The sequence below is a fragment of the Rhinolophus sinicus genome, chromosome 13 (genome assembly GCF_057876585.1).
Source record: "Rhinolophus sinicus isolate RSI-liver-muscle chromosome 13, RSI-T2T, whole genome shotgun sequence".
Taxonomy (NCBI): Eukaryota; Metazoa; Chordata; class Mammalia; order Chiroptera; family Rhinolophidae; genus Rhinolophus; species Rhinolophus sinicus.
The window spans coordinates 9,689,659-9,714,838 of NC_142513.1; the positions used below are offsets into that span (position 1 = coordinate 9,689,659).

The window sequence follows — 25,180 nt, forward strand, 5'->3', positions numbered from 1 at the left end:
TGTAAGTTTGGGTGTATTAGTTATCGCTTGCTGCATAACAAGTTACTGCACACTCAGCAGCTAAAAACAACATCTGTTTACTAGCTCACCGTTTGGCAGAAGTCAGGGATGACGTGGCTGGGTTCTCTGTTCAGAGTCTTACAAGGCTGAAATCAAGGTGCAGACCAGGCTGCCCTCCTGCCAGGAACCTCCAGGGAAGAATCTGGCTGAATTCAGTTCCTTGCAATAGTGGGACTGAGATTCCCATTTTCTTGCTTGCGTTCATAACTCCTAGAGGCCACCTGCGTTCCTTGCGTTCCTTGCCATGTGGCACCTTCTATCTTCCAAGCCAGCAACAGAGTCTCTCCCTGATGTCAAATCTCTCTTGTGCTTTGAGTCTCTTTTGCCAGGAAGAGCCGTGTCGCCACCTGATTAGGTCAGGCCCACTAAGGACTCGTTCTTTCTTAAAGTCAATTGTGTCATTTATCCCCCACTCAGTGGGAGGGGATTATATAAGGGTGTAGGTCATTGTGGGTCATCTTAGAATTCTGTCTACCACAGGGAGCTATAAATACTGTTATGAAATTCTCAGAGGAGTCCCTCTGCTCTCACAGATGATGCTGACATTGAATTTCACACACACACACACACACACACACACACACACACACACACACACACATACACACACCCTTCCTACCCCCTGGCTGATCTAGCACACACCCCTGGGGCACCCCCAAATGCCATGGGCCTGGCCTCTGGCCACCTGAGATGCTTCAGATTCTGAGCTGCTGAGGGCAGTCAGGGGTCAGAGGCTCGCACTTCTACTTCCCTTCGCCACCCAACTGTGCACTCTGGTCTCCTCCTTTCTCCGTGGGCAAGACAGGGACTAGGAGACAGCAAAACGCTGGTCCATGCTGGCTCAAACAGTGAGCTTTTTATACTGCTGGGTTCTGAAAAGCTCTCCCACCCACAGAGAGATGACCCGCTCAATCAACTGGTCCTTCCGCGTCTGCTCTCAACCACCTATAGTCCATTCTCTACTCAGCAGCCAAAAGGGCCCTATGAAAACCTAACCAAAATCATGTCCTTACTCTTCTCCAAATTCCCACGGCTCCCGTCTCACTCAGAGACAGAGCTGAAGTCCTCGTAGCTGCCGACAAGGCCCTGCGTGGTCTGGGCCCCCTTACTGCTCTGGCCCCAACCTCCGCTGCTTTTCCTGGCTCCCTCCCATCCAGCCACTCTGGCCTCTGTACTGTTCTTTGACCACAGCAGGCGTGATCCGACCTCCGGGCCTTGGTGCTTGTTCCCTCTGCCTGGAAGGCTCTTCTTCGAGATAGCCATGTGGCTCCCGCCCTCGTCCCCAGGTCATTAGCCGAATGTCTCCTCAGGGAAGCCTTCCCTATCTACCCTCTCCACTTAACACCCCCCCACACACACATACTTTATTCTCTTCCCTGCTTTATCAAATGGTGACAAGTGCTGTGGCTTCTGCAGGCGACCTGGTGAACCTCCTCTGGACCTGGGCGTTATCCCCTGGTTAGGCTATGCCTTGGAGTTTGGAAAAGATGCAGCCAGCTTCCTCACTAGGATGAAGGAGAAGCATGGTGATATTTTTACTGTAAGTACGTCTTGTGCCTCTTGGGAGGAAAGGGGATGAGCAGTGGGGCCTGTCCTTCCTGGTGTTTACTGATTCCTTCAATATTCATCCATATGTTAACCCAGTCACCCAACATCCATCCAGTGGTCCAGCTCACTTTCTATCCGTATATCTATACACTGTACATCCACTGCTTGTCTACCATCCGATATCCCCTCATTATCCCTCTAGCATCTTCCCAACATTGAGCTATGAAGTCATTCAGTATCTATCTGATATTTGTCCGCCCGTCTAACCGACCTCGATCCATTCGTTTAATATCGTCTACCCCAAATCCACCCGTCCATCTAACACCCATCCTTCTGCTTGTCTACCTAGAATTAAGCAGCATCTTTCCATCCCAGTATCCACCCAACACTCATTCCTATATTCCTTTTCCTCAAGCCTCCATCTATCCACGCATCCATCCATCCTTCTATATACCTATCCAACATCTGTCTATCCATCCATTTATCCATCATTTATTCTTCCATCTGTCTACCAAAATTTATCCAGTATTCTTCCACTCATGTACCTAACATCCGTCCAACTGTCATTTGTATATTCAGTTTCCATCAACTTCCATTCTTCCATTTATCTACCTGTATTTCCATCCATCTACCACTATCCACCCCACATTCAGCTGTACATTTATTTTCCAACCAGCCTCTAGGCGCCCATCCATCCATCTTTCCATCCAAGATGCATTCAGTGATCTATCCTTCCATTTATCTACCTATTTAACAATCCATCCAGTAGAATTTTTTTCTTTGCTCTTGGCCTGTATTTTATGAGAGTTTGATTAACACGACTCAAAGACCACACTTTGAAAATGGGGCCAAGGCAGTGGGTAGTGAGAATTGAGTGACCCCTGCACAGACACTTGAGGGGAAATGCCCTTACCTTGTTGTCTGTAGGATTATAGCTCTCTAGTGCTGCTTCCTTCCCTTCTGGGACAGCTGATACATACATAGCTCAACCTCCCAAAGAAGTGGGTGTTGCTTGCACATCCACTAGCCTTTACCCAACAGCTTCCTTCCTCCTTTCCTTCTTTCCTTCCTTCCTTCCTTCCTTCCTTCCTTCCTTCCTTCCTTCCTTCCTTCCATTCATTTATCTATCTATCTATCTATCTATCTATCTATCTATCTATCTATCTACTCTCACACCTATAATCTATCCACTAGCATTTATCCACCAACATCCATCCATCCATCCATCCATCCATCCATCCATCCATCCATCCATCCATCCATGCATGCAACTTATCCATCCATCCAACTTATCCATCCCACCATTCATCCATCCATCCGTCTATCATCCATCCACCCACTTATGATGCACACACATCCATCTGCTGCCTTCTGCAGGCAGACTCTCTTCTGGCTTCTAGAGATATGACCATAACCGAGATAACCATAGCAGGTGCTTAAGAGTGAAACGGTTAAGAGGACAAACTTTGGTTCAGAAAAGTGCAGAATTCCAGTACTATCTATGCCACTTCTCAACCGTGTGCGATCTTGGGCACATTACGTGACTTCTCTAAGCCTCACTTTTCAGCCATAAATGATGAGAGGCAATGCCCAGTATGAATGATGGTCCCTACCTCACAAGATGGTTGTGAGGGGTAGATGAGAGAACATTGTCCATTCAGTGGTGGGGCCAGTGCCTGGCACAGGGTAAGCCCTTGACCACTGAGAGCATTTGTGGCTCATAGTGGTACTCCTGACTCTATCCTGCCAACTTCCCAGGTGCTGGTGGGGGGCAGGTACATCACTGTCCTCCTGGACCCACATTCCTATGACTCGGTGGTGTGGGAACCTCGTACCAAGCTGGATTTCCACGCCTATGCCGTCTTCCTCATGGAGAGGATTTTCGATGTACAGCTTCCACATTACAACCCTAGCGATGAAAAGGCCAAGATGAAACCGTGAGTGGCCGAAGACGGTGCCTGTGGGTGGGGTAGGGTGGGCGATCTGCTCCTACCTGAGTCGTTCAAGTTGCACTTATCTCCATAACAGGTGTCCAGTAAAGACATTTTGTTTTGAGAAAACAAACAAAAACAGAAGGAAAAACAACCCAAAGGAATTGGCCTGACGAAGAACTCTTTACTTCTTAGGAGGCAGCTCTGATTTTAGTAGAAGGAGACCAGCGTTTGGAGTAACCAGACCTAGATTCAAATCCCAGCTCCACCCCTTTCTAGCCTTGTGACTGGACAAGTCACTCCCTCTCTCCGAGCCTGTTTCCGTATCTGTAAAATGAAGGGATATGGGCAAAGCAATTAGTATTTTTGAATCCATATTCTGTGCCAGGCATCGTGCATGATCTCATTAATCTTCACAGCAATGATGGAGGGTACTAACTAACAGCCCCATTTTACAGATGAGTACACTGGGGCTCAGAGATAAGTGACTTGCCCTAGGTCACACAGCTAGGAAGCGGTCCTGAAACATAAGGAATACTTATATCAACAAGAGTACATGTGAGCACATTTACTCTGTATTCATTCAGCAAACATCTGAGGACCTGGTGTACCATAAGATCGCCATCCTAGATGCAGGGGCGCAGAATGATGCCGACACCATCTGAGGACACCTACCATATGCGAGGTGTTTGATAGGGGCACTTTCATATCTGCAATAGCCTCAAGGGGTAGGCATTTTTATCCTCATTTTATGGATGAGGAAACTGAGGCTCAGAGAGGGGAAGTGACTTACCCAAGGCCACCTGCTAGTTAAGTGGCAGAGCTGGGATTTGAACCCACGTCTGCGGACTCCACAGCCCATTGTCCTCCACCCAAGACACTGAGGAAATGAGATTCTGCTACCCCCCCTAAAGAGTTACACAATCTGATGGTTATCTGTAGTGAGGTGTCACTAGGAAGAACAACTTCCTGGAGTTAGGAAAAGCATCTAGAAGGCTAGGTTTTGCAGGACTGCTAAAGTTGAGGAAAGGTCAGCATTATGAGGCGAATGCTGATGAGAGGCAATGCCCAGTGTGACCTTGGCTTTGTGAGACAGCTGCTAGTAGTATTTCTGAGGCTGACTGTCCTGGGACCTGCCATTCCAGGGGAATCATGGGGTCCCATTAGCCACAAGAGTTCTCACAGTTCACTGCATCCTACCCTACTACCCAGGGAGGACCCCAGTTTCTTCCAATGTCTACCCCTCAGAGTTTGGGGGAATTTCTCACAAGCTGGCGTGATGTCTTCTGGGCCTGGCTGTCACATCTGTTGAAAGCTACTGTCTCTGTCGAGGAGTAGAGCCTGGCGTGGGGTCGGGGAACAGCTGGATCACAGTCAATCATTATGCCAGCTCCCATGTATTGAGCACTTACAATATGCCAGGTGCTGTGTTAAACCTTTCACACACATTCTCTCACATGGGTCATGTCTACTGTTATTCCAACAATGTTCCAACTTGAGCATCCAAAAGCTTTTATTCCCTGGAATTTCATGGAACCCCTCTGGAAGTTTTCCCCTCTTGGGTTATCCAAGAACCCAGGGGTTAATCAGTCTAAAGGGGCCCATTCTATTTCCAAAAAGCAGGTGGAGAGAAGGAGTGGGAGCACCTTATCTGTGCACTAGCACTGTTCTTGTTGCTGCCACAAGGTGTCGCTGTTGAACACGGACTCTGCACTGCCCCAAGGACGGTCCAAAGGAGGCATTAGAGCTGATTGCCCGGCTCGGTCTTATTTTTGGGGAAACACGGTAATGAGACATGACCCCAAGTGAATGTGACATGGAATAGGAAATCTTTCTGGTGACCTCGTCATCGTGTGTGCCTAGGAGTCTGAGGAGAGAACCATGTCTGGGAGAGTATGTGGCTGAAGCTAGAAGCCCCTCTGTACTGAGCCTCCATAATACAGTCAACATTGAGCCAAGACCGAGCATTTTATTAGAAGTCTAGAAAGGTGGGATCTTGTATCTAAGTTTAAGGCCCTTCTACAACCTGTGCAGGGATCTAGACCAGAAAGGGCACCAGGGCAGCAAGTGAACCGTCCTTATTGCATTTCATCTTTTGACAACCCTAGGAATAATAGCTACTATTATGATACCCATTTTACAGGCAGAAAAACTCAGGGACATAGAGGAAAGTGACTTGTCCAAGGTCATTCAGCCAGTAAGTGATACAGCTGGGATTAAAACCCTGATCTGCCCAACTCCAGAGTCTGAACTCTTAAAACCACCATAGTCTGTCCCTGTTCAGGGCACTCAAGCTTGGATAAGGAACCCACAGACTTCTGGAAGAGAGAGAACTAAGAGGCCAACCCTTTTTCCTTGAGATCCAAAGTCAGGGAGACCTGTTTGGATAGTTAAAGTGTCCCCTCACCAAAGACTGCTACCATGGTCTTATGTTAATTTTTTAGCAATAATTATGCTTAGCACAATAAAGAGCTATGGTTGTCACTGTTGATGATGGTAGCATCTTGTTTAAGCCAGTCTTCCAAAGGCTCCCATTGCTAACAAGGAGCTGGAGCTCTGGGACCCTGAGGTTTGATGAGGGAGGCGCCTGTGTGCAGATATTTCCCTTTGGAGGCTGTAGTCTCACTCCTTCATTCCCTGCCGCAGAACTCTCCTCCACAGAGACCTCCAGGCGCTCACGGATGCCATGTATACCAACCTCCACACCGTCCTGTTGGGTGACACCACAGAAGCGGGCAGTGGCTGGCATAAGATGGGTCTCCTCGATTTCTCCTACAGCTTCCTGCTCAGGTGAGCCCAAGCGGCCCCCACTCTCCTGCGTGAAGGCCAGCACGCTGGACCTGGGTCAGCCATTGATAGTAGCTGGGGGACCGTGAGGAGGTTGTGGGTGGTGGGGAGCAGGGTGGGACACTCAAAGCAAAGACTGCAAGATGACATTTTGCATCTGGGACTCCAAATATCTACCTGGCTCAACCTGTGAGTTGTAAAGGAGACACAAGCCAAAAAAAAAAAAGGAATTTATTCTAAGTAAGATGAGTGACTTTGGGGGTTTAAGCAGGGGCATGACATGATTGGACTTAGAGTTTTCAAAGCTCTTTTGGTTGCCAGATGGAGACTAGGCCAGGTCGGGTGTGTGGCTATGAGAGAGAAGCAGGACTTGTTAGGAGGCTGTTGCAGTTGTCCAGGTGAGAGAGAATGGTGGCCTGCATCGGGGAGATGACAGGGAGCTGGGGAGAGTGGTGGGGGTGGAGTTGAGGGGACCCGCTGAAGGATTTGATTGGTGTGGGGCTGGGGGAGAAGAGAGGGGAGAAGATGGGTACAGGGAGTGAGGGAAAGAGTGGCAGGAAGGACAATTCATTGATTTTTGGTGGTGCCGTTAACTGACCAGCATTTCATAAAAGAAAGGACATTTTTTCAACTGCTCTAAAGAATTAGAGGGACACAGTTTCAGAATAAAAGACAGGCATTTGGGAGGGGGGTTGTCGTTGTGTGAGGGATATAAATGATAAAATGTCTAACTATTACATTGTTTTGTGTACCTGAAACTGAAAAAAAAAAAAAAAAGAGGCATTTGCTGACCCATATGCACATGCAGGCACATTTGTGACACGTGTGTGCATACATGTAGGCTCAATATATGTTAGTGCATTGAATCCTCACAACGGCTCTATGAAGCTGGTCCTTTACAAACCCCATTCAACAGACGAGAAAACCGAGGTCTGGAGAGCCAAAGTCATTTGCCCAGAGTTCCATAGTTAGGATTACGACAGGGCTGGCTGCAGAGCCTACCCTCTTGAGCACGACCCTTGATGTGTGACAGGTCCACATCTTTTTCCTTTCACCTGGAATGGTACAGACTCCATCAAGGGCTGCAGTTGGTCTGGGTGATGCTGGTGTGGTCCTTCCTGTCCTTGTACGATGGGGAGACAGGCCTGGAGAGGGGCAGCTGAAACCACCCAGCAAGTTCACAGCAGGGTAACTCCCAGGTCTCATGGCTGCTGCCACCCTGTGTCCCTGTGAGAGCAAAGATGTCAGAGGAAGCTGTGGCACTGGGGGTGGGGAGGATGAAGTGGTGGCAGCTGGGTCTGTTTAGGCCCATGGGAACAGCAGGCACAGCGTAGGGGTCAGAGATAAATGGATTCCCACCTGAGGCCTGGGCCAGAGTTCCTGTCTCCTGGCCTAGCCGCCTACAGCCTTTTCACCGCCATCTGTCGCCCCTGAAATAGAAAGGGATGGGCACGTAGGATGACAGGGAAATTGCTATGGAGGAGCAGGTTCACGTGGCCCCAAAGCCTGAGGTGTCACCACTTAAACCTTCTAACTTGTCCTACGGGGGCCCCTGCCTCACTCAGTGTCACATCCAAAGTTCTTATCCTGGCCTACAGAATCCTGCATGATCTTCCCCGACCCCATCTGTTATCTCACTGGCCTCCTTGCTGCCTCTTTGGACAGGCTAGGCACGCTCCTACCTCGAAGCTTTGCAGTTTCCATTCCCTTGCCTGAGAATGCTATTCCCTACATGTCTGTGTGGCTCCTACCTCACTTCAGTCAAATCTCATCTCAAGGGTCACTTCTTCAGAGAGCTCTTTCCTGAAACCCCGTTTAATATGATGGCTCTCTCTCATTTACCGAGCCCCAGTCCAGCTTTATTTTTCTCTAGAGCTCCTAGCGCCACCTATAGGTTACATGTATACTCACACATGTAATTGTGTGTCTTCAGCCAGGTAGAGGTACTATAGGAACGGCTTTTACTTCTACAGTGTGAAATCTCATGGCTGTCTTGGTTTTCTTTTTCTTTATTTTGGTTTATGTTTCATTGCCCATTTTTGTAGGAATCTATGTACAGGGAAATGGTTCTCTGTTTTAAGAAAAAACCAGTGCAAGTAAGATGACAAATGGTGACTGCAGTGTCAGGGGCCCACAGGGCCTGGTGAGGACCGCCTGACCTTGCCAGCTCCATCCTGGCTAAAAGGGGAGGCCATGACTCAACTCCTGCCCGGGTTTTCCAGGGTGGGCTGCAGGCTCTGGATGACCAGATTCTGTCGTTTTTCAAGATGAGATGAGGGCGAAATCCAAATTTTGTGTGACTTTCCCTGAATGTTTAAACATACATTCAGTTTGTCTTTAGGAAAACTCTGTTGGCCAAACAAAATATGTTTGTGGACGGAATTCAGTTTGGGAGCTGCCCTTTACAATTTGTGCCATAGGAAACTGAGGGCATTAGTCTGGAGAAGAGGAGCCCAGGGCCTCACGGCTTTGGAGGAGAAGGGGGAGAGAATTCCTGCTGGGTTGATGCAAAGGCTCAAGTAGGACCAGCAGGTTAGACTGGAAGGAGCTCATTTCAGCTTTTCTGAAGGAAGGATTGTTTCCTCTTAGCCCAGTGGGATGGGCAGGATGTGAGCTCTCCATCTCTGGCAGCATGGAAGCCGAAGCTGGATGCGGGGGAGGTGAGTGAGATGTAGGGGAAAGGTGGCCAGTAGCCTGGATGGCTGAGCTCAGAATCATGATGACCTTTTAATTTTCTCCCAAGATCAGTGTTCTCAGCATTAAGCTCTAACCATCCATCCATTCATCCACCCACGCATTCATCCGTCACCATCCATCATCCACCCACCCACCCTCCTGTCTGTTCATCCATCTACCATCCATCCACCTACCCTCCCGTCTACCCATCCAGCCAGCAAACATTTATTATTGAGGGCCTACTATGTGCCTGCACTGTGCAGATAAGGGACAGAGTGGGGACTGGACAGGTCTTTCTCTGCCCCCACCCTCCCTCCTTCTTGCTCCCATCCGCCTCTTCTTAGGAAAACCCCTCCCTGGGTGATTCAGCAACTAGGAGGAGATTAAGGGGGAGCAATGGGGCCTCAGTGGCATCGCTCTGCCCTGGCCCCTCCCACCATGTGGAAAAGTAAAAACCTGTGGTTTCCCTCCCAGGACTGAGGCCAGTGGGCCTGGAGCTGGGCTCCTGGAGCATTCAAAGTTCATAGTGGCTGGTGGTGAAAACATTTCCTCTGGGAGCATTCCTGCGGGCAGTGTGTGTGTGTGTGTGTGTGTGTGTGTGTGTGTGTACAAGTGCATACACTTGTTCCTGTGTTTCATCCTTTCTCCACACACACACCCAGGCTCTGTCCTTGTTTTGCTCAGACCCCCAGGGCAAGCTCAACCTTTTCACTATTCCAGCCCTGCCAGCTCACAGACCCCTCTTACCCCTGTCCCTTCACGTTGCAGCTTCAGCGCCTGGACCAGTGACACCTGGCAGCAATCTGACCAGGCACGGTTGCTCCCTTCACTCTGGGCCTTTGCCCAGGCCGTGCCCTCTGCTGGAACCACTCTGCCCCTGCAGGTCTCAGCTCAGACCCTGCCTCCACCAGGGAGCCCACCCTGCCTCCCTCTGCAAGGGCAGGAGCCTCCTCTCCCAGTCTGTGGCCCCATCTCGCCCCAATGTCCCCTCACTCACTGTGCCCTGGCCTCAGCAGCCTTCCTGCTATTCCTCACCACTCCCATCTCCTTCCTGCCTCAGAATGCTGGCACTCGCCATTCCCTCTGCCTCGGACCCCCTCCCTCTGTTCTTTCTTCGCTGGCTCTTCCTCCTCCTCAGGTTTCTGCGTAATGGTGAGCCCGTCCTCCTCCCCCTCCCACCGTCCTCTGAGCAGCAGCCCACATATTGCTCCTTCACTCATTTCTCTTGTCTGTTGTCTGAATCCCACACTAGAGTATCCGCTCTATGAGGCCTTGAGGGTTTTGTCTGTTTTCTTCACAGTGACTCACCAGCCCAGAATGGTCCAGGCACATAGTAGGAAAAGTAGGTGCTCGTTACGTATATGGATGAAGAAAAGCTTGTAGGCTGCCATGGGAGGGTTTGGCCAGGAGCGTCCAGGGAGGCCCCCTGATCTGCTGTTTGTTGCCCCCAGAGCCGGCTACCTGACTCTGTATGGAGTTGAGGCACTGCCACGCACCCATCAGAGCCAGGCCCAGGACCGCGTCCACTCATCTGACGTCTTCCACACCTTCCGCCAGCTCGACTTGCTGCTCCCCAAACTGGCACGTGGCTCCCTGTCAGTGGGTAAGCACTGTGCAAGCCCTGGTGGGTGGTGGGGCAGACTGAGGGACCCAGAGGGGGTGTCCAAGCTCAAGGTGAAGGCTCTCATCTGTAAAAAGAGGCAAAGAGTAGGCTCTTCCTAGAAGGTGGCTGTCAGGATTGGCTGAGGTAATAAGAAAAAAACACTATCTTTTTCGAGTACTTTCTTATGTGTCAGATACCAAGTTAATTAAGCATTGTCCCATTCAGTGTTCACAACAGCTCATCACCTCATTTCCTTTATTTATGTTTTTTTGAAAAACCAAACTTGAACATATTAGATTGTTTAAATGAACAAAGAAACATATTCTTGTGGTTAATAATTCATAGATGTAGACAGTAAAAAGTAATAATACCCCCTCTAAAAAGCCCAGCTTCCTATGGAAACCAATGTTAACATGCTGGTATATATCCTTTCACAGTGTTTTGTAGGAATACTGTATTTTGCAAGTAGAGACAGATAATGTCTCTGTGTGTATTTACAAAAAAGGATTATATCTATTATTTGCAACTTTTTAAAAAATCTAACAATATAAATACATTCTCCCCTGTCAATACAAATATAGTGTCTTCTAGAGGTTTTAGCCAATGCAATTAGATAAGAGAAATCAATCACTGATATAAAAATGGGTGAAGAAGAAATAAAATTATCCTTATTTGCAAATGATCTGGAAAACCCCAGAAAATCCATGATAAAACTAACTCAAGCAAAAAAAAAAGAAAAGGATCCAGCAAAGTGGAAGGATATAAAATTAACATTAAAATCTAGACATCTTTCTAGCCCTTACATGTCAGTATTTAGGCAGCCACCTCCCTCCAAAGGGTAGTTATAATTGTTTCCTTTTGTGTGTGTGTGTGGCTATTATAGTATTTCATTGTACTAGTATCTCTTCTATCATCTGGTGGTTTTATTTCTTGCTGACAGTTTCCTGGAAGTGGGTTTGCCAGGTCAAAGGGCATACCCATTAAAATTTTTATTAGCTATTACCACATCATTTCCAAAATGATGGAGCAATTCGTATACCTATTCAAAGGGAAGGAGCTTACTCATTCCCCACCAGATGTTATCAGTCTTTCTACTTGTTTGCCAATCTGATGGGCAGAGCTGGGTAATTTGTTTTCATTTGCATTTTCATACATCCTCCTCAACATGCAGTTATCAGCCTTTAAATCCTTGCCAATCTGATGCACAAAAAGGGGAACTGGCTTTATGTGCATTTCCCTGATGACTTTGATGAAACAATTTTTTTTTCAATAGCCGTTTGCGTTTCCTCTCTGTGAGTTGCCTATTCATGTCTCCTAACGTCTTTTTAGAGGCAAATCCTTACCTTATTGAACCCTGCCATCCATGCTGGAAGTTTGGTATTATTATACCCATTTTTCAGGTAAGGAAACTGAGGCTCAGAGAGGTTACTTATCATAGACACACAGCGGGAGGTGGCAGAGCCAGCAAAATGGAAACTGGATCTGTTTGATTGCAAAATCCTGTGCATAAAGCACCTGACACATCACAGGACCTATTGCTTCTCCAGGAAAGAATGGTTTCTTCATTGCCCTTCCTCCATACAGACGCTTCAAGAGAGTCTAGGTAGACGCAGAGGGGACCCTCTGTCCTTCTGGGAGCAGCTCTGGGCTGGTTATAGGAAGGCTGCATTTCCCATTGTGGGCAGCAGGTGGCAATGTTGCGGAAGGTTTCTCCTCTAGGGGCTGGAGGCTGGTGGGCAAACCTGTCAGACCTTATGGGCCCGCACAGCCTCTGGAAGAGCAATTTGGCTGAAAGAAACTATCAAAACATAAAATTCACATTCCTTTAATCCTGAATCTGTACTACTAGGAATTTTTCTACAGAAACGCTTGCCTATATCTACACACAGAGATGTTCATTGTCATGTTGTCATAGCAAACACTAGAAACAACCTAAATGTCCACCAGTAGGGCTGATGGAAGTACATTATGCGTTCACATAAAGGAAAACCATGCGACTGTAAAACAGAACAGGTACACTGCTATAGGATGAAATCTACTGTTAGGCAAAAGGCGTGGAACAGTGGGTATACGCGTACTGTACTTTTCATTTATTTTTATTTTTTCTGGTTTTATTGAGATATCACTGACATACAGTACTGTGTAAGTTTAAGGTGTGCTGCATAATGACTTGACTTACATAGACCGTGAAGTGAGTACCGCAATCAGTTTAGTTAGCATCCATGTTTTTTAAAAATGTGGGAACATGTATAGATGTTTGTTTCTGGGAAGGCTGAAATGAGATGGAGAGAAACTTACTTTTTGCAGTATACCCATTTGAGCTCATTAAAGTTTCTTTCTTTCTTGTTGTTGTTGTTATTATTATTATTATTATTATTATTATTATTTTACCACGTGCATGCATTACTACTTCTCTGCTTTTAAAAATATAAACATTTTAAAAGAAAATTGAGCCTTTTGGGAACTCTTAGACCACTGAGTCTGGTGCTTCTCTTATAGTAGGGAGTTGGGGACAGAGGACAGTTAAATAGAGCCCCAAGCTAAGCATACTGCTTCTTTCTGGAATGTTCATTTTACTGGATTATTGCTGGGGTGAGGAGACTATTTTATCTGAATTTTGTTTTGAGGGGAAAGGCATTCTTATATTAAAGAATCAGATACAATGCAAAAACCTAATTCACTTTAAAGATAAAACACAGACTTTAAAATCTGACCCCAAAGGGGGCCTCTCTGGACTGTACCCCCAGGTGTCTAGAGGATGGAGGATTTTCTGAGGAAAAACTGGAGAGGCAATCATGCCTGGGCCCCTCGTTTTACAGATGGGGCTACTGAGGCCCACAGGGAGACAGGGCCTCAGCCAGCTCCACACAGCATGGGAGGTTGGGGATTCGAACCTGCTTCTCCTGCCTCCGACTCCATTACCAGTCACATGGGTCTGGCTGTTCTGATTCACAGCATGGAGTCATTACACTGCCACTGATAAATAATATCATGTCCCTTATGATGATGGCAAGACAAGCATATTTCGTGTGAGGTCTTTTTCTATCCTCCTAACGATCCTATGAGCCAGGTTTCCCCCGTTTAAACACATGGGGAAACCGAAGCTCAGAGATACAAAGTGATTGGCCCAAGGTCATCCTTCTAGGAAGGGGCAGAGCTGGGATTTCAACCTGGGTCTCTCTGGCTATAAACTGTGTGCTTTTTATTTCACAATTTAGTATTATTTCTTAATTATAGAAGCAGTACGTAAATACATTCTCCTCGGACTAATACTTTGCTAACATTCATTAAGCTTTATTTAATAACATAGCTAACATTTATTAGGCCTGTGCCAGGCATCGCGCTTTGTGCTTTATATGTTAATGCATTAAATCTCTGCATAACCCTATATGGTGAGTACTTATTATCCCAATTTACAGGTGAGAAAACTGAGGCATTGAGAAGGGAAATGACTTATTCAAGGTCAGGCACTCTGCTCCAGAGCTTAGGCTCTTAACTGGGCTCCCCTGCCTCTTGTAAAAAAAAAAAATCCAATATTACAGAAAAGGGAAATTCTCTTTTGACCACTGTCTCTAAATATATTCCCAAGGGAACCATTGTTATCAGTTTGGTGTTATCCTTCTTGAACAGAGCTGTCCCTAGAATGCAAGCCACATAAGTAACTTTAAATTTTCTATTAGACACATTAGCAAAAAAAAAAAAAAGAGAGAGAGAGAGAGAAAGAGGTGAAATCAATTTTAATAATACATTTTCTGTAACCCAGTATATCTAAAATATTCACATTTCAGCGTGTCATCAATATAAAAGTGATGGAGATATTTTCCATTTTGTCGCTCATGCTAAGACTTTTACTCATAGCACATGTCAGTTTGGGCCAGCTACATTTCAAATGCTCGATAGCCATATGTGGCTTATGGCTTCCTATTGGACAGAGCAGTTCTACACTATTCTCCATGTGTTCAAATATAGTATGAGCTCAAGTTATGATCCAAATGTATAGCGAGCCCCTTTTTTCCTGGTGGGAAGGATTTTTTTGTTTTGTGTTGTTTTGTCTTTTTGGTCAACCGAAATATAGAAATAATTAGGAATGGAAATGAAATAGTTAAACTTCCCTTACTGATTTTGTTGACATCTGTAGTTAAGCTCACAGGCTATGTAAACTGACCTCTTATAAATTTTTCTTTCTTCCTCCTCTCACATTTCAGGAAATGGTTGTATTTAGACTCCATCTGCCTTCAGCATCAGTGTCTTGACCATCAGATGGGTCCCAGGTCCAGTCGTGAAACTCGGTTTCCCAAAACCCCTCTTCTTCACTCTTGTATCATCTGTTTGAAATATGGAATGAACTTATTGAACCTTTAAATCTATGACTTGATCTTTCACTGGAAATTTTCTGGGGGGGCGGGGGTTACCAGACTTTGAATATGTTTCCCGTGATTCAAACATTGAGAGTAGAAAATAATAACAGTGAGAAGTCTCCCTCCCTTTCTTGTCATAGCGTCTTCCACCCGGTCCCCACTCTCCACGACTGGTTGGTTTGATTAGTTCCACGTGGATCCTTCCAGTGTTTCTTTCTGCAAATGCAAGTGAGTGTGACTGTGTTCTTATTTTTCTCTTTTTACACAAATACATACCAAACACACGGTCATGGGCACGTTGCTTTCTCCTAACAATATGTAGTAGCAATTGCTGACTCTTGTGTAAGGTGTAGTGTGTGCCCTGTGCTGTTCTAAGAGCTGGGCAAATTTTAACTCATTTGATCTATGGATCAAATCGTGCTATATTTTTTAACTTTTGATTTTTTTGGCCAGTCCAGTTTTTCATTAACCAATGCCATCTTTGACTCATCTGCCAAAGGACAATCATATAACTTCCTTTTTTAAAAAATTGTGGTAAAATACACATAACATGAAATTTGCCATTTTTACATGTATGATTCTGTGGCAATAAGTGCGTTTCACAATGTTGTGTCACTATACTATTATCTATTTCCAGAAAATTTTTATTAACATAAACAGAAGCTCTGTATCCATTAAGCAATGATTCCCATCTCTGCCTATCTCAATCCCTGGTAACCGTTATTCCACTTTCTGTCTCTGAATTTGGCTAGTCTAAGTACCTGATATAAGTGAATCATATAATATTTCTCCTTTTGTGTCTAGCTTATTTCACTTGTAGTATTGCAAGATTCAACCATGTTGTAGCATGCATCAGAATTTCCTTCTTTTTAAAGGCGGAACAATATTCCATTGTATGGATACACCACATTCTGTTTATTCTTTCATCTGTTGATGGACACTTGGGTTGCTTCTACCTTTTAGCTATTGTGAATGAATAATGCTGCTATAAACATTTGTGTATAAGTATCTGTTCAAGTCCCTGCTTTTTGTTCTTTTGCGTATATATCCAGGCGTGGAATTGCTCGATCATATGGTAATTCTATGTTTAACTTTTTGAGGAACTGCCAAACTTTCCCACAGTGCCTATGCCATTTTATATTCCCACCAGCAAAGCCCAAGGTCATTTTTCCACATCTTTGCTGGTTATTTGACTTTTTTCTTATATTAGCCGTCTTAATAAGTATGAGGTGGTCTCTCGTTATGGTTTTGATTGGCATTTCCCAATGACTAGTGGTGTTGAGCATCTTTTCCTGTGTGTATTGGCCATTAGTATATCATCTTTGAAGAAATGTCTATTCAAGCTCTTTGCCCATTGTTTTTACTTGGGTTGCTTGTTTTGTTTTTGTTGTTGAGTTGTAGGAATTCTTTATATATTCTGGGTACTAGACCCCTATCAGATAGGTAAGTTTCAAATATTTTCTGCTATTCTGTCGGTTGTCTTTTTATACAGCATTGCTTTGTAAAGTCATCCTTAAAAGCCGTGTTTGCCATGATATCCAAGACTTGTAATTATGCTATCCAACCTCAAAGAATGCCAGGCATTTCTAAATCTGTGCTAAATTTCTCTGCCTCCTTTTTTAACTATCTTACCAGATAATTCCTATAAGCATCCAAAACTAGCATCAACTGAGGTGGCTGCAACGCTTCCTGCATGCTGCACTCACCTGTTTAAGCTCTTCTCGCACCCAGGCCCCACCCCCAAAGATTCTGACAAGATCGGTGTGGGGTGGGACCTGGGCATCCACGGGTTTAAAAGCTCCCAAGTGATTCTCCAGTGCCCTGAACATTGGAAAACACAGGAAAATAATGTATGTCCGAGAAACAACAGGGCTCATTGCTTTACATTGTGATGTCACCTGAAAAAGTGCCTAGAGGTTGAAGAAAAGCAGATAGAACATATTATTTGAACATGTAACTAATAAACTTAAAAAATAAATAAGTTTAGCCTACATTTTCCACCCTTTTCAAATACCCTGTAGTAGGCAGCCTGGTTTAGAACCACTGGGTGGGTGGGTCTTCCTGAAACACTGCTTTGTGGTTCAAAAAGTCAATGAGAGATTTCCTAGAACTTTGGAATTTTGTAGCAATACAAAGCGACTCCCATTTTTTCCAAGGGGTGATTTGGAAAAACTAGACCTTATATTTGCGTACATATATGTAAATATAGCATCGTCTTATAGCGTTAGCACGACACATAAATAAAAAGCACCCGGTGTTATTCCCTCAGCAGTCTGCCCTTGTGGCCCCGTCTCTGTCGACTACGTAATGAACTTCTTTCTTTGTTTTCCGGAGCGTAACACACCATTGCTTATGGGATGGCAAACTGGTGCTCCATGCGCCAGACTTGACCTCCAGAGATGCTTGTATGGCCTGCATAGTGATTAAACATTTCTTGCATAGATGCTAACCTTAAAAAACATGAGATGATTCCACACAAATATCTGGATTTTCAGTTTCTTCTGAAAAACAGACTTCCTAGCTGGGGACAGAAGGGCTGGTCAAAGGAACCGCCCCAACCCTCCCACTTCCCGGCCCCTTCCTCGCCCTCCTCCCTCTTTTATGTTACCTGCCTTCCCTGGAGGTAGTTGTGTTTGAGACCCCAGGCCAATCTGTCCCCTCTCGATGGCAGTTAGGTTGTTCTGATGTCTCCTGAATGAAGCTTTGCTGAGTCTAGGGAATGCTGCTTGGTGTTTCCTGTTCCTTCTCTTACTGTGTAAAGAACCATTTATTTAACACATATTTGAGGACCCACTATGGGTCAGGTGCTGGGGATACAGAGGTGAATAAAACAGACAAGGCCCCTTGCTCCTGTCCACTGGGGGTGAGACAGACACTAAGCAAGTCAACATTTAAAGGGCTGCCCTGTAGCCTCTTTCCAACAGGAACTCCCCTCCCCCACAGAGTGATACCCAGAAGACCCATGGCCCCATCGCAGGTCAGGGCTGGGTGGCCCTGGGCTGGGGGTGGATCTGTAACCCCCACCCTCTGTGCTCTGTCCCTGCAGGGGACAAGGATCGGATGTGTAGAGTCAAAGGTCGCCTGTGGAAGCTGTTGTCCCCAGCCAGGCTGGTCACCCGGGCCCACCGGAGCAGCTGGCTGGAGAGTTACCTGCTGCACCTGGAGGAGATGGGTGTGTCGGAGGAGATGCAGGCGCGGGCTCTGGTGCTGCAGCTGTGGGCCACACAGGTGGGCATGGCTTGCGAGCGGGAGCATGTGGTGTGCGTGGGGGTGTGAGTGTGTATCTGTGTGTGCGTGCATCTAGGTATGCATTTGTGAGCGTGTGTGAATCTGAGTTGGGTGTGGGCTTGAGCACACATACCCAGCTGTGTGTCCCTGGTCCCTGACTCTTTTAACTGTGAAAAAACAGTCTCATGAACAGGATCATGCATTCAATATTGGTTTTCTTTAAGTTTGGAAATGGGTTGCCCTTATAGAAAAGTTGTATGAACAGCTTAATGAACTCTTACGTAATGAACTCAGCCTTGATTCTTCCATCTTTAATGTTTTACCCCATTTGCTTTCCCTCTCTTCCTCCCCTACTATGATTATTTTATTGAATCATTTGCAAATAAGTTGCAGACAGCATGACTCTTTGTCCCTAATTACTTCAGCATGTATCTCGTAGGAGCAAGAATTTTCTCTTCCATGGCCACAGTACAATGACCAAATTCAGGACAATTAACCCAGACATAGGGTCATTATCTAATATACAGTCTTTATTCTAATTTTTCCAATTGTCCCAATGATGTCCCTTATGATCCATCTTAGTCTACCATCCAGTCCAGGATCTCATGGTGCATTTAGTCATTCTGCTTTTTTAGTTTTCTTTAATACAGAACAGTTCCTGTGCCTTTCATCATTTTCATGATATTTTTGAAGTGTGCAGACCAGTTATTTTGAAGAATCATTTCAAAATTCCACTGAGTACATACCATAGACCTCAAAGCCCTGGCTTTGTGTTGATTATGTTTTAGCCAGGAGTGGGGGTGGGGCAGACAGTCAGGGAAATATACAGGGTGATTTTAGATGCTAATATGTAAGATATAAAACAAGGTCATGAATAGAGAGATCCTGGGGGTCTACTCTAACCAGGGTGGTCAAGGAGGCCTTTGGATAAGTACGGGGCTAGAACAAAGATGGGAATTCCAGGCGGGGGAAACAGCAAGTGCAAAGGCCCTGGGGTTGGATAATGCCAGGCCGATCCAACAGCAAGGAGTTGAGTGTGGCTGAAGCAGAGTGAAGAGGGAGAGTGGACTGAGGGAAGAGATCACAGAAGTCTTTTTGGTTGTGGTAAATAAGGACTCAGGATTTTTCTCTGGGTGAGATGGGAGCCCTGGAAGGGTTCTAGGCAAAGGAGGGACAGGATCTGAGGAGCAAGGGCAGAAATAGGTACACCAATGGGGAGACAATGGTAGCAGGAGCAGGGGATAGCCATGGAGATGAGGAGGAAGTGGATAGATTCTGGAAACAAAAGGCAATCAGCACCAATGGATTTAGTGATGAACCAGATATTCGGGTAAGAAAAAGCAGGGCTGAGGATGCTGACTCTCCATGCCTGGTACCTGCCCTCCCCCTAACCCCTGAGTGCCTCGCCTTCCCTTGGCCCCACCTCAGCAATGACAGTTGCACAGGCTGACTTTTCTGGGTAATTCCGCTCTCATCGACTTGCAACTTATTTTTAGTTTTCTCTCAGAGCCATTAACTGTAGGTAGAGCATGGCAAGGGGCAAGGGCTGGGTTTGATCAACAGTTGGGCCCCATTAGTGCCTAATAACATATTTATAGGCAGAGATTGGAGCTCTAAACTGTTCCCAGAATCCCTTGCAGAAATGGTCTCTGTCAGCAGAACTGAATGTTGGACTGGGGGCTTGAGTGGCAGAAAGTCAGGGGAACAGCCTTTGTCAGGGCCAGGAGAACTGGGCAGGAGTTGGGGACAGGACATCCTTGGAGGTTGAATTGTTGGCCGTGTCCAAGTTCAGGTAGGTGGGAAGACCCTTCAAGAACACGAGTCTTGAAAGCAGAGCCAAGGTGCTGTGTAACCCAGTGGTTTCAGGTACAGGCTCTGTGACTAACCTGCCTGGGTTTGAATTCTGACTGAAACTTCCTTGAAAGTCTGTCCCTTAACTTCTCGGTGCCTCAGTTTACTCATCTTTAACATGGAGAGAGCAGCACCTTTCTCAAGGTGCCATGATGAGGATGAGAGGAAGTGATACATGTAAGACCTGTAAGTGTACTTGACAGATAACTGGAGCTCAATAACTGTATTCAACGAATATTTAGTGAGGACTTACTGTGTTGTGTGCCAGACATCAGTCTAGAAGCTGGGGATAGAGCAAAACCAAGATCCCAGTCCTTGTAGAGCTGACAGTCTGGTGGGAGGAAACAGACTACTAATAAACCAGTAAGTATGATAATAAGTTCTATGAAGACCCAATAAAGCTGGGGAAGGGGATACAGAGGGGTGCAGGGAGGGGCTACTTTATATACTATGGTCAAGGAAGGCCTCACCAAAAAGGTGACATCTAAGCAGAAACTCAAAGGAAGTGAGGGAGAAAGCCCTGTAGATATACAGGATGAGGGCATCCAGGCAGAGGGGACAGCATATGCAAAGGCCCTGAGGTGGGGGTGAGGGTCAGGTGGCAGGGAGGTAGCAGGTGCCAGACCATGCAGGGCCCCGTAGGCCACAGGGAAGACCTTGGCTTTTACACTGAGATGGAAGCCCTTTGAGGGCTCTGAGCAGAGGAGCAAGCACGGCCTGTCTTCTGCATTAGAGGGCTCTTGCTGGCTGCATTGCTGAGAATAGACTGTAATGGGGGAAGTGCAGGCAGGGAGACCAGGAAGGAGGCCACTGCCATATGCAGGCAAGAGAGAACAGCCCTGGACCAGAGGTGGGGGAGAGAAAGTGATTGGATTCTGGACATACTTCCAGGTAGAGCCAACAAGATCTGCTGCTGGCTGAGACATGGGGCAAAGGTATCCACAAGGATGGCTCCAGGTTTGGGCCTGAGCAGCGGGAGAGATGAAGTTGCTCTTAACAGATCAGATAGGTCGTGAAACGAGCAAGTTTTGGGGAAGAAAATCAAGGGTTTGTTTTTGGGTGTGCTGAGTGTGAGACAGAGAATGGTGGAGGCAGGGGGACCTGGAGAAAAGAAAAGAGTCTGGAGTTCAGGGTTAAGATTTGAGCTGGAGATGTTCATTCGGGAGTTGTCAGTGCCGCGATAGTGTTGAAACCAGTGGACTGGAAATCACGAGGGGCAGGGGTGGATGGGGAAGGGGACCGAGCCCTGGGCCTCTCCAGGTTGGGCTTGGACAAGGTGAGGAGGAGCCAGCAAAGGGGACAGAAGGCGTGGCCTTCTGTCTCCGGGGAATGGGAGGGGACCCAAAGGGGAGCGCAGCCCAGAGGCTGGGTGCGGGAACTGTTCCCAGAGGTTGAGAAATCGTAGCAGTGATTGCTGTTGTCAGGTCAGTGTGGAGGCAGGAATAATCATTTCAGGAGATAATCGAGTTCTTACCACGTGCCAGCCACCCTGTTGAGCACTGTACAAACATCATCTCATAGGATCTTTGCAAAAGCCCCATGAATCCAGAACTCCAAAGCCTGGAATCAGGCTGATAGTGGGGTCAGTGGGAGGCTCCAGCATCCAGGGACCTAGAGGGGGACCCAGGGGGCTGAGAGCTAAGGTCCAGGCAGGGGAAGAGGCTGGCTCGAAGGGGATGTAGGTTGGGGTGGGCAGACGAGGAGAGGCCTGTCCCAGCAGGCCCATTACAGGACGGCGTGGGAGGGAATGAGGCTAGACCGGAAATGTCCTCCTGGGTAAACGAGGCAAGGGCCCACCAGAGAAAGCTCAACATCCAGGGTAGTGAATTCAGAATCTCTTAAGGTTGTGTGATCACACAGATGCGTGTGTGCGTGCACAAACACACACACTCACACACAACTGGTGGAAGACAGCCTGTCACCTCCCTAACTTGTCACTGCCTTTTCCTGAAAGCAGAGGTAATTGAGCAGCCTCGTGTTCCACTCCTGCTTTGTAATTAATGTGCCGTGGCCCCCATCGGACCATCCTGGCAAGATGAAATGGCCTTGGCACTGAGTTAACCCACAGCTGAATTATTTATCGCCTGCATTCCCCTGGCTATTGAAGTGATGGACAGCAAGTGACCTTGCTTGTCTCCGCTGGACCTGAAGTGCTGGAGGAAAACTCAGAGACAATTCCAGGCCCCCCCTGGTTCTCAAGCCTGGCAGAGGGAACACAGAAGGGCGAAACTTCTTCTGAGCACCTACTCTGTACCCAGCATGTGGAGGTCGTGTGCATCCACTGTCAGTGGACCCTTGTGGCTGCCCCAGGAGTGGACATGTTGTTACTTTAGCAAGAGGGGGGTTCTGAGACCCAGAGGAGAGAGTGACTTGTCCAGAAACACAGGAAGTGAGATTGGAACCCAACCCTGCCTGGTCCCAGTCCAGCGCTCTGCCAGCCCACAGGCTGACTTGCAGGCCCCCAGCCCACAGGGACGCAGATGTTTATTCAACAAATCTCACTGAGCCACTAGTGTATGCTGGGCAGTGGGTAGGAACAAGGGAGTGCTTAATTTTCCTTTTCAGTAAAAAGTGTGATAATGGTGCCCGCTTGATGGGGGAATTAAACAGGGAACATGGCACCTCCTTGGCATTGAATTTATCACGGTAGCTAAAGAGAAAGAAAGACAAAAAATCTGTTTCACCATCATTGATGCTTTGATGCATTTATTTACTGCCTTTTCAGTATGTTTTTTTTTCTGTGGTTAAGATCATGCAGTTTATTAAATCCCACTTCTAATTTTACTTCATATTGTATCGTGCTTTTCTCCATGTCCTTTCAGATCCCTGTAAAAATCATTCACGCTTGTTTCACTTAAAAGTAGTACATTATTTTTAAAATTCAAGCAGTTTAAAAAGACATATGCAGTGAAAAGCCCCTCCCTATGTTCCCGTCCTCCCAGCTTCTGTCCCAGAGGCAAACTCAGTTGCCAATTATCTGAGTCTCCTTCTAGAGATGGTGTGTGCTTCTTTATACGTCCCCTTTAAACATACCTACACACCGATGGTAGCACGCTGAGCCTCATCCTGCATCTTGCTGTCTGCGTGCCTCCATGTGTGTTGGCTGCAGTCCCATGTCAGTACGCACAGAACTGATTTCTTTGCAACGACTTCCTGTGTCATCCTAGGGATGGATCCTCGTTTATCTCATTTATCTATTGATAGACATTGAGGTTATTCCAATTTTGCTATTACATCAGCACTGCGGTAAATATTCTTATGCAAATGTCTTTTTGTCCATGTGCAATTATGTCTGTAATAGAATTACTGGGTAAACATGATATTTAATGACTAATGTTCCATTATTATGATTGGATACGAGAGTCATTTATGGTAGACAAAAATCTTCCCCCAAATTGTGGCTAGCTGGTATTCACCCATGTCTCATGGAAGGGTACCCCATACACATTTGACCCATGTGCTAGACTGTTTGGCCATGGCTGATGTCTGAGAGCAAGAAATCCCATCCATTTCCCTAATTATTTAGCTATTGGACGGTTTTAAACAATTTTTGTTCAAGGAATGAATAGCTTCACCGTCATCATTGATTATTGCTGCTTTGCTTTATACAGTACACAGTAGTGTATTTGAATATTTGGAAGCAAATATTCAGCTATCGTATCAGTTTGTTGTTGTTGTATAACAAAGAACCACAAAAACTCAGTGGCATACACTGAGGCCCATTTATCTAACTCACATGTCTGTGGGTCCGCTGGGAATCAGCTGGTCTAAACTGGGCTCAGCTGGACAGTGCTCAGCTCTGCTCTGTGTCTCTCATCCTCCTCTTGGGACCACTGGGCTAGGTGGGCACTGGAAATATGCAAGTTCACTGAAAGTCTAGACTTAGAACTGCTGTTCTGTCAATGCTGCCTCATTTTATTGGCCAGAGCAAGTCACATGACTGAGCCCAAATTCAAGGGGTGGAGAAATATACTCTGCCACCTTCATAGGAAGGCGTGCAGAGTCACATGGCAAGGGGCATGGATGCAGGGATGGGTGAAGAATTGGGCCAAGGATGCAGTCGTCCTCAGATGTTAACAATAATCTGAATTGACACACTTTGTTCCTATTATTGACACTTTTTTGCTGATTTAGCTCTGAAGATTACCTACGAGACCTCAGATCGATGATTTTACTCAAGGTCAGGGATGCCAGGAAATGACCTTGAAGTGACCACTGAGCTATGTCAAAGCTGTAACGCAGATCTTGGCCATGTCGTGAGGCTGAAGAGAGACATGGGTCATGCCTACATGTTTGGCAGGGGTGGAAACCTGGCCTACCGACCCTTGTGCCTTGGCTGTGTCCATGGCATATGAGTAGACCAGTCAGCTTGCACCCCAGGTCTGCCCTCTCAGTGATACAACAGGGGCTCTTCCTCACTGCAGGGGAACATGGGTCCTGCTGCCTTCTGGCTTCTCCTCTTCCTCCTCAAGAATCCCGAGGCCCTGGCTGCCGTGCGCAAAGAACTTGAGCAAATCCTCTGGCGAGCAGAGCAGCCTGTCTTGCAGATGACTACTCTCCCACAGAAGGTTTTAGACAGCATGCCAGTGCTCGGTGAGATGGTCTGACCCTTCAGCTAGCCCCCCAAACTGGGTCACATGGCCCCCTAAGGCCTCCCCAGCGTGGGCTCCCGTTGTCCAGGCTCCATCAGTGTCCTCTGACCCAAGGTCCCCCTGGGCCCTCTATCTTCTTAGACCTGGCATCTCCATGCCCCAGCCTCAGCTGCTCATGGTCTCAAGAGGAGACCTCTTGAGGAGGTTTTTGGTTGCAAGTGGCAGAAAACCTAACTTGAACTGGCTGAAGCAAAAAAGGACTTTATTTGGGGCACGTAACTAAAACATCTAGAGGTACCTGGTTTTAAGCACAAGTATATCCAGGTGCTCTAACAATGTCATCAGGGCTCAGTCTCTCTCCATTTCTCAGCCCCATTTTCTGCTGGGTTGGCTCCAGTCTCAGGCTGGCAAACTGGTCACCAGCAACTCCAGGCTGATGTACTCTCAGCCTGTGAGGGTGTGCCTTTCTGCAACATTCTTACCCAAAGTCCCAGGAATGTGTCTTATTGGCTCTCTTTGAGTCATATGCCCACTTTGAACCAATCA

The 25,180-nt window shown here is 46.7% G+C and overlaps 1 protein-coding gene across 1 annotated transcript in view; it reads left to right on the forward strand.

Annotated features, from left to right (window-relative positions):
* Positions 1-25,180, forward strand: part of PTGIS (prostaglandin I2 synthase) — a 41,763-nt gene that overhangs the window by 8,418 nt on the left and 8,165 nt on the right. The window contains exons 2-7 of the mRNA XM_019756170.3: positions 1,477-1,600; positions 3,367-3,545; positions 6,186-6,329; positions 10,454-10,605; positions 18,010-18,191; positions 24,467-24,635. Of these exons, the coding sequence (XP_019611729.3) occupies positions 1,477-1,600; positions 3,367-3,545; positions 6,186-6,329; positions 10,454-10,605; positions 18,010-18,191; positions 24,467-24,635 (950 nt within the window). The remainder of the gene's footprint in view (positions 1-1,476; positions 1,601-3,366; positions 3,546-6,185; positions 6,330-10,453; positions 10,606-18,009; positions 18,192-24,466; positions 24,636-25,180) is intronic.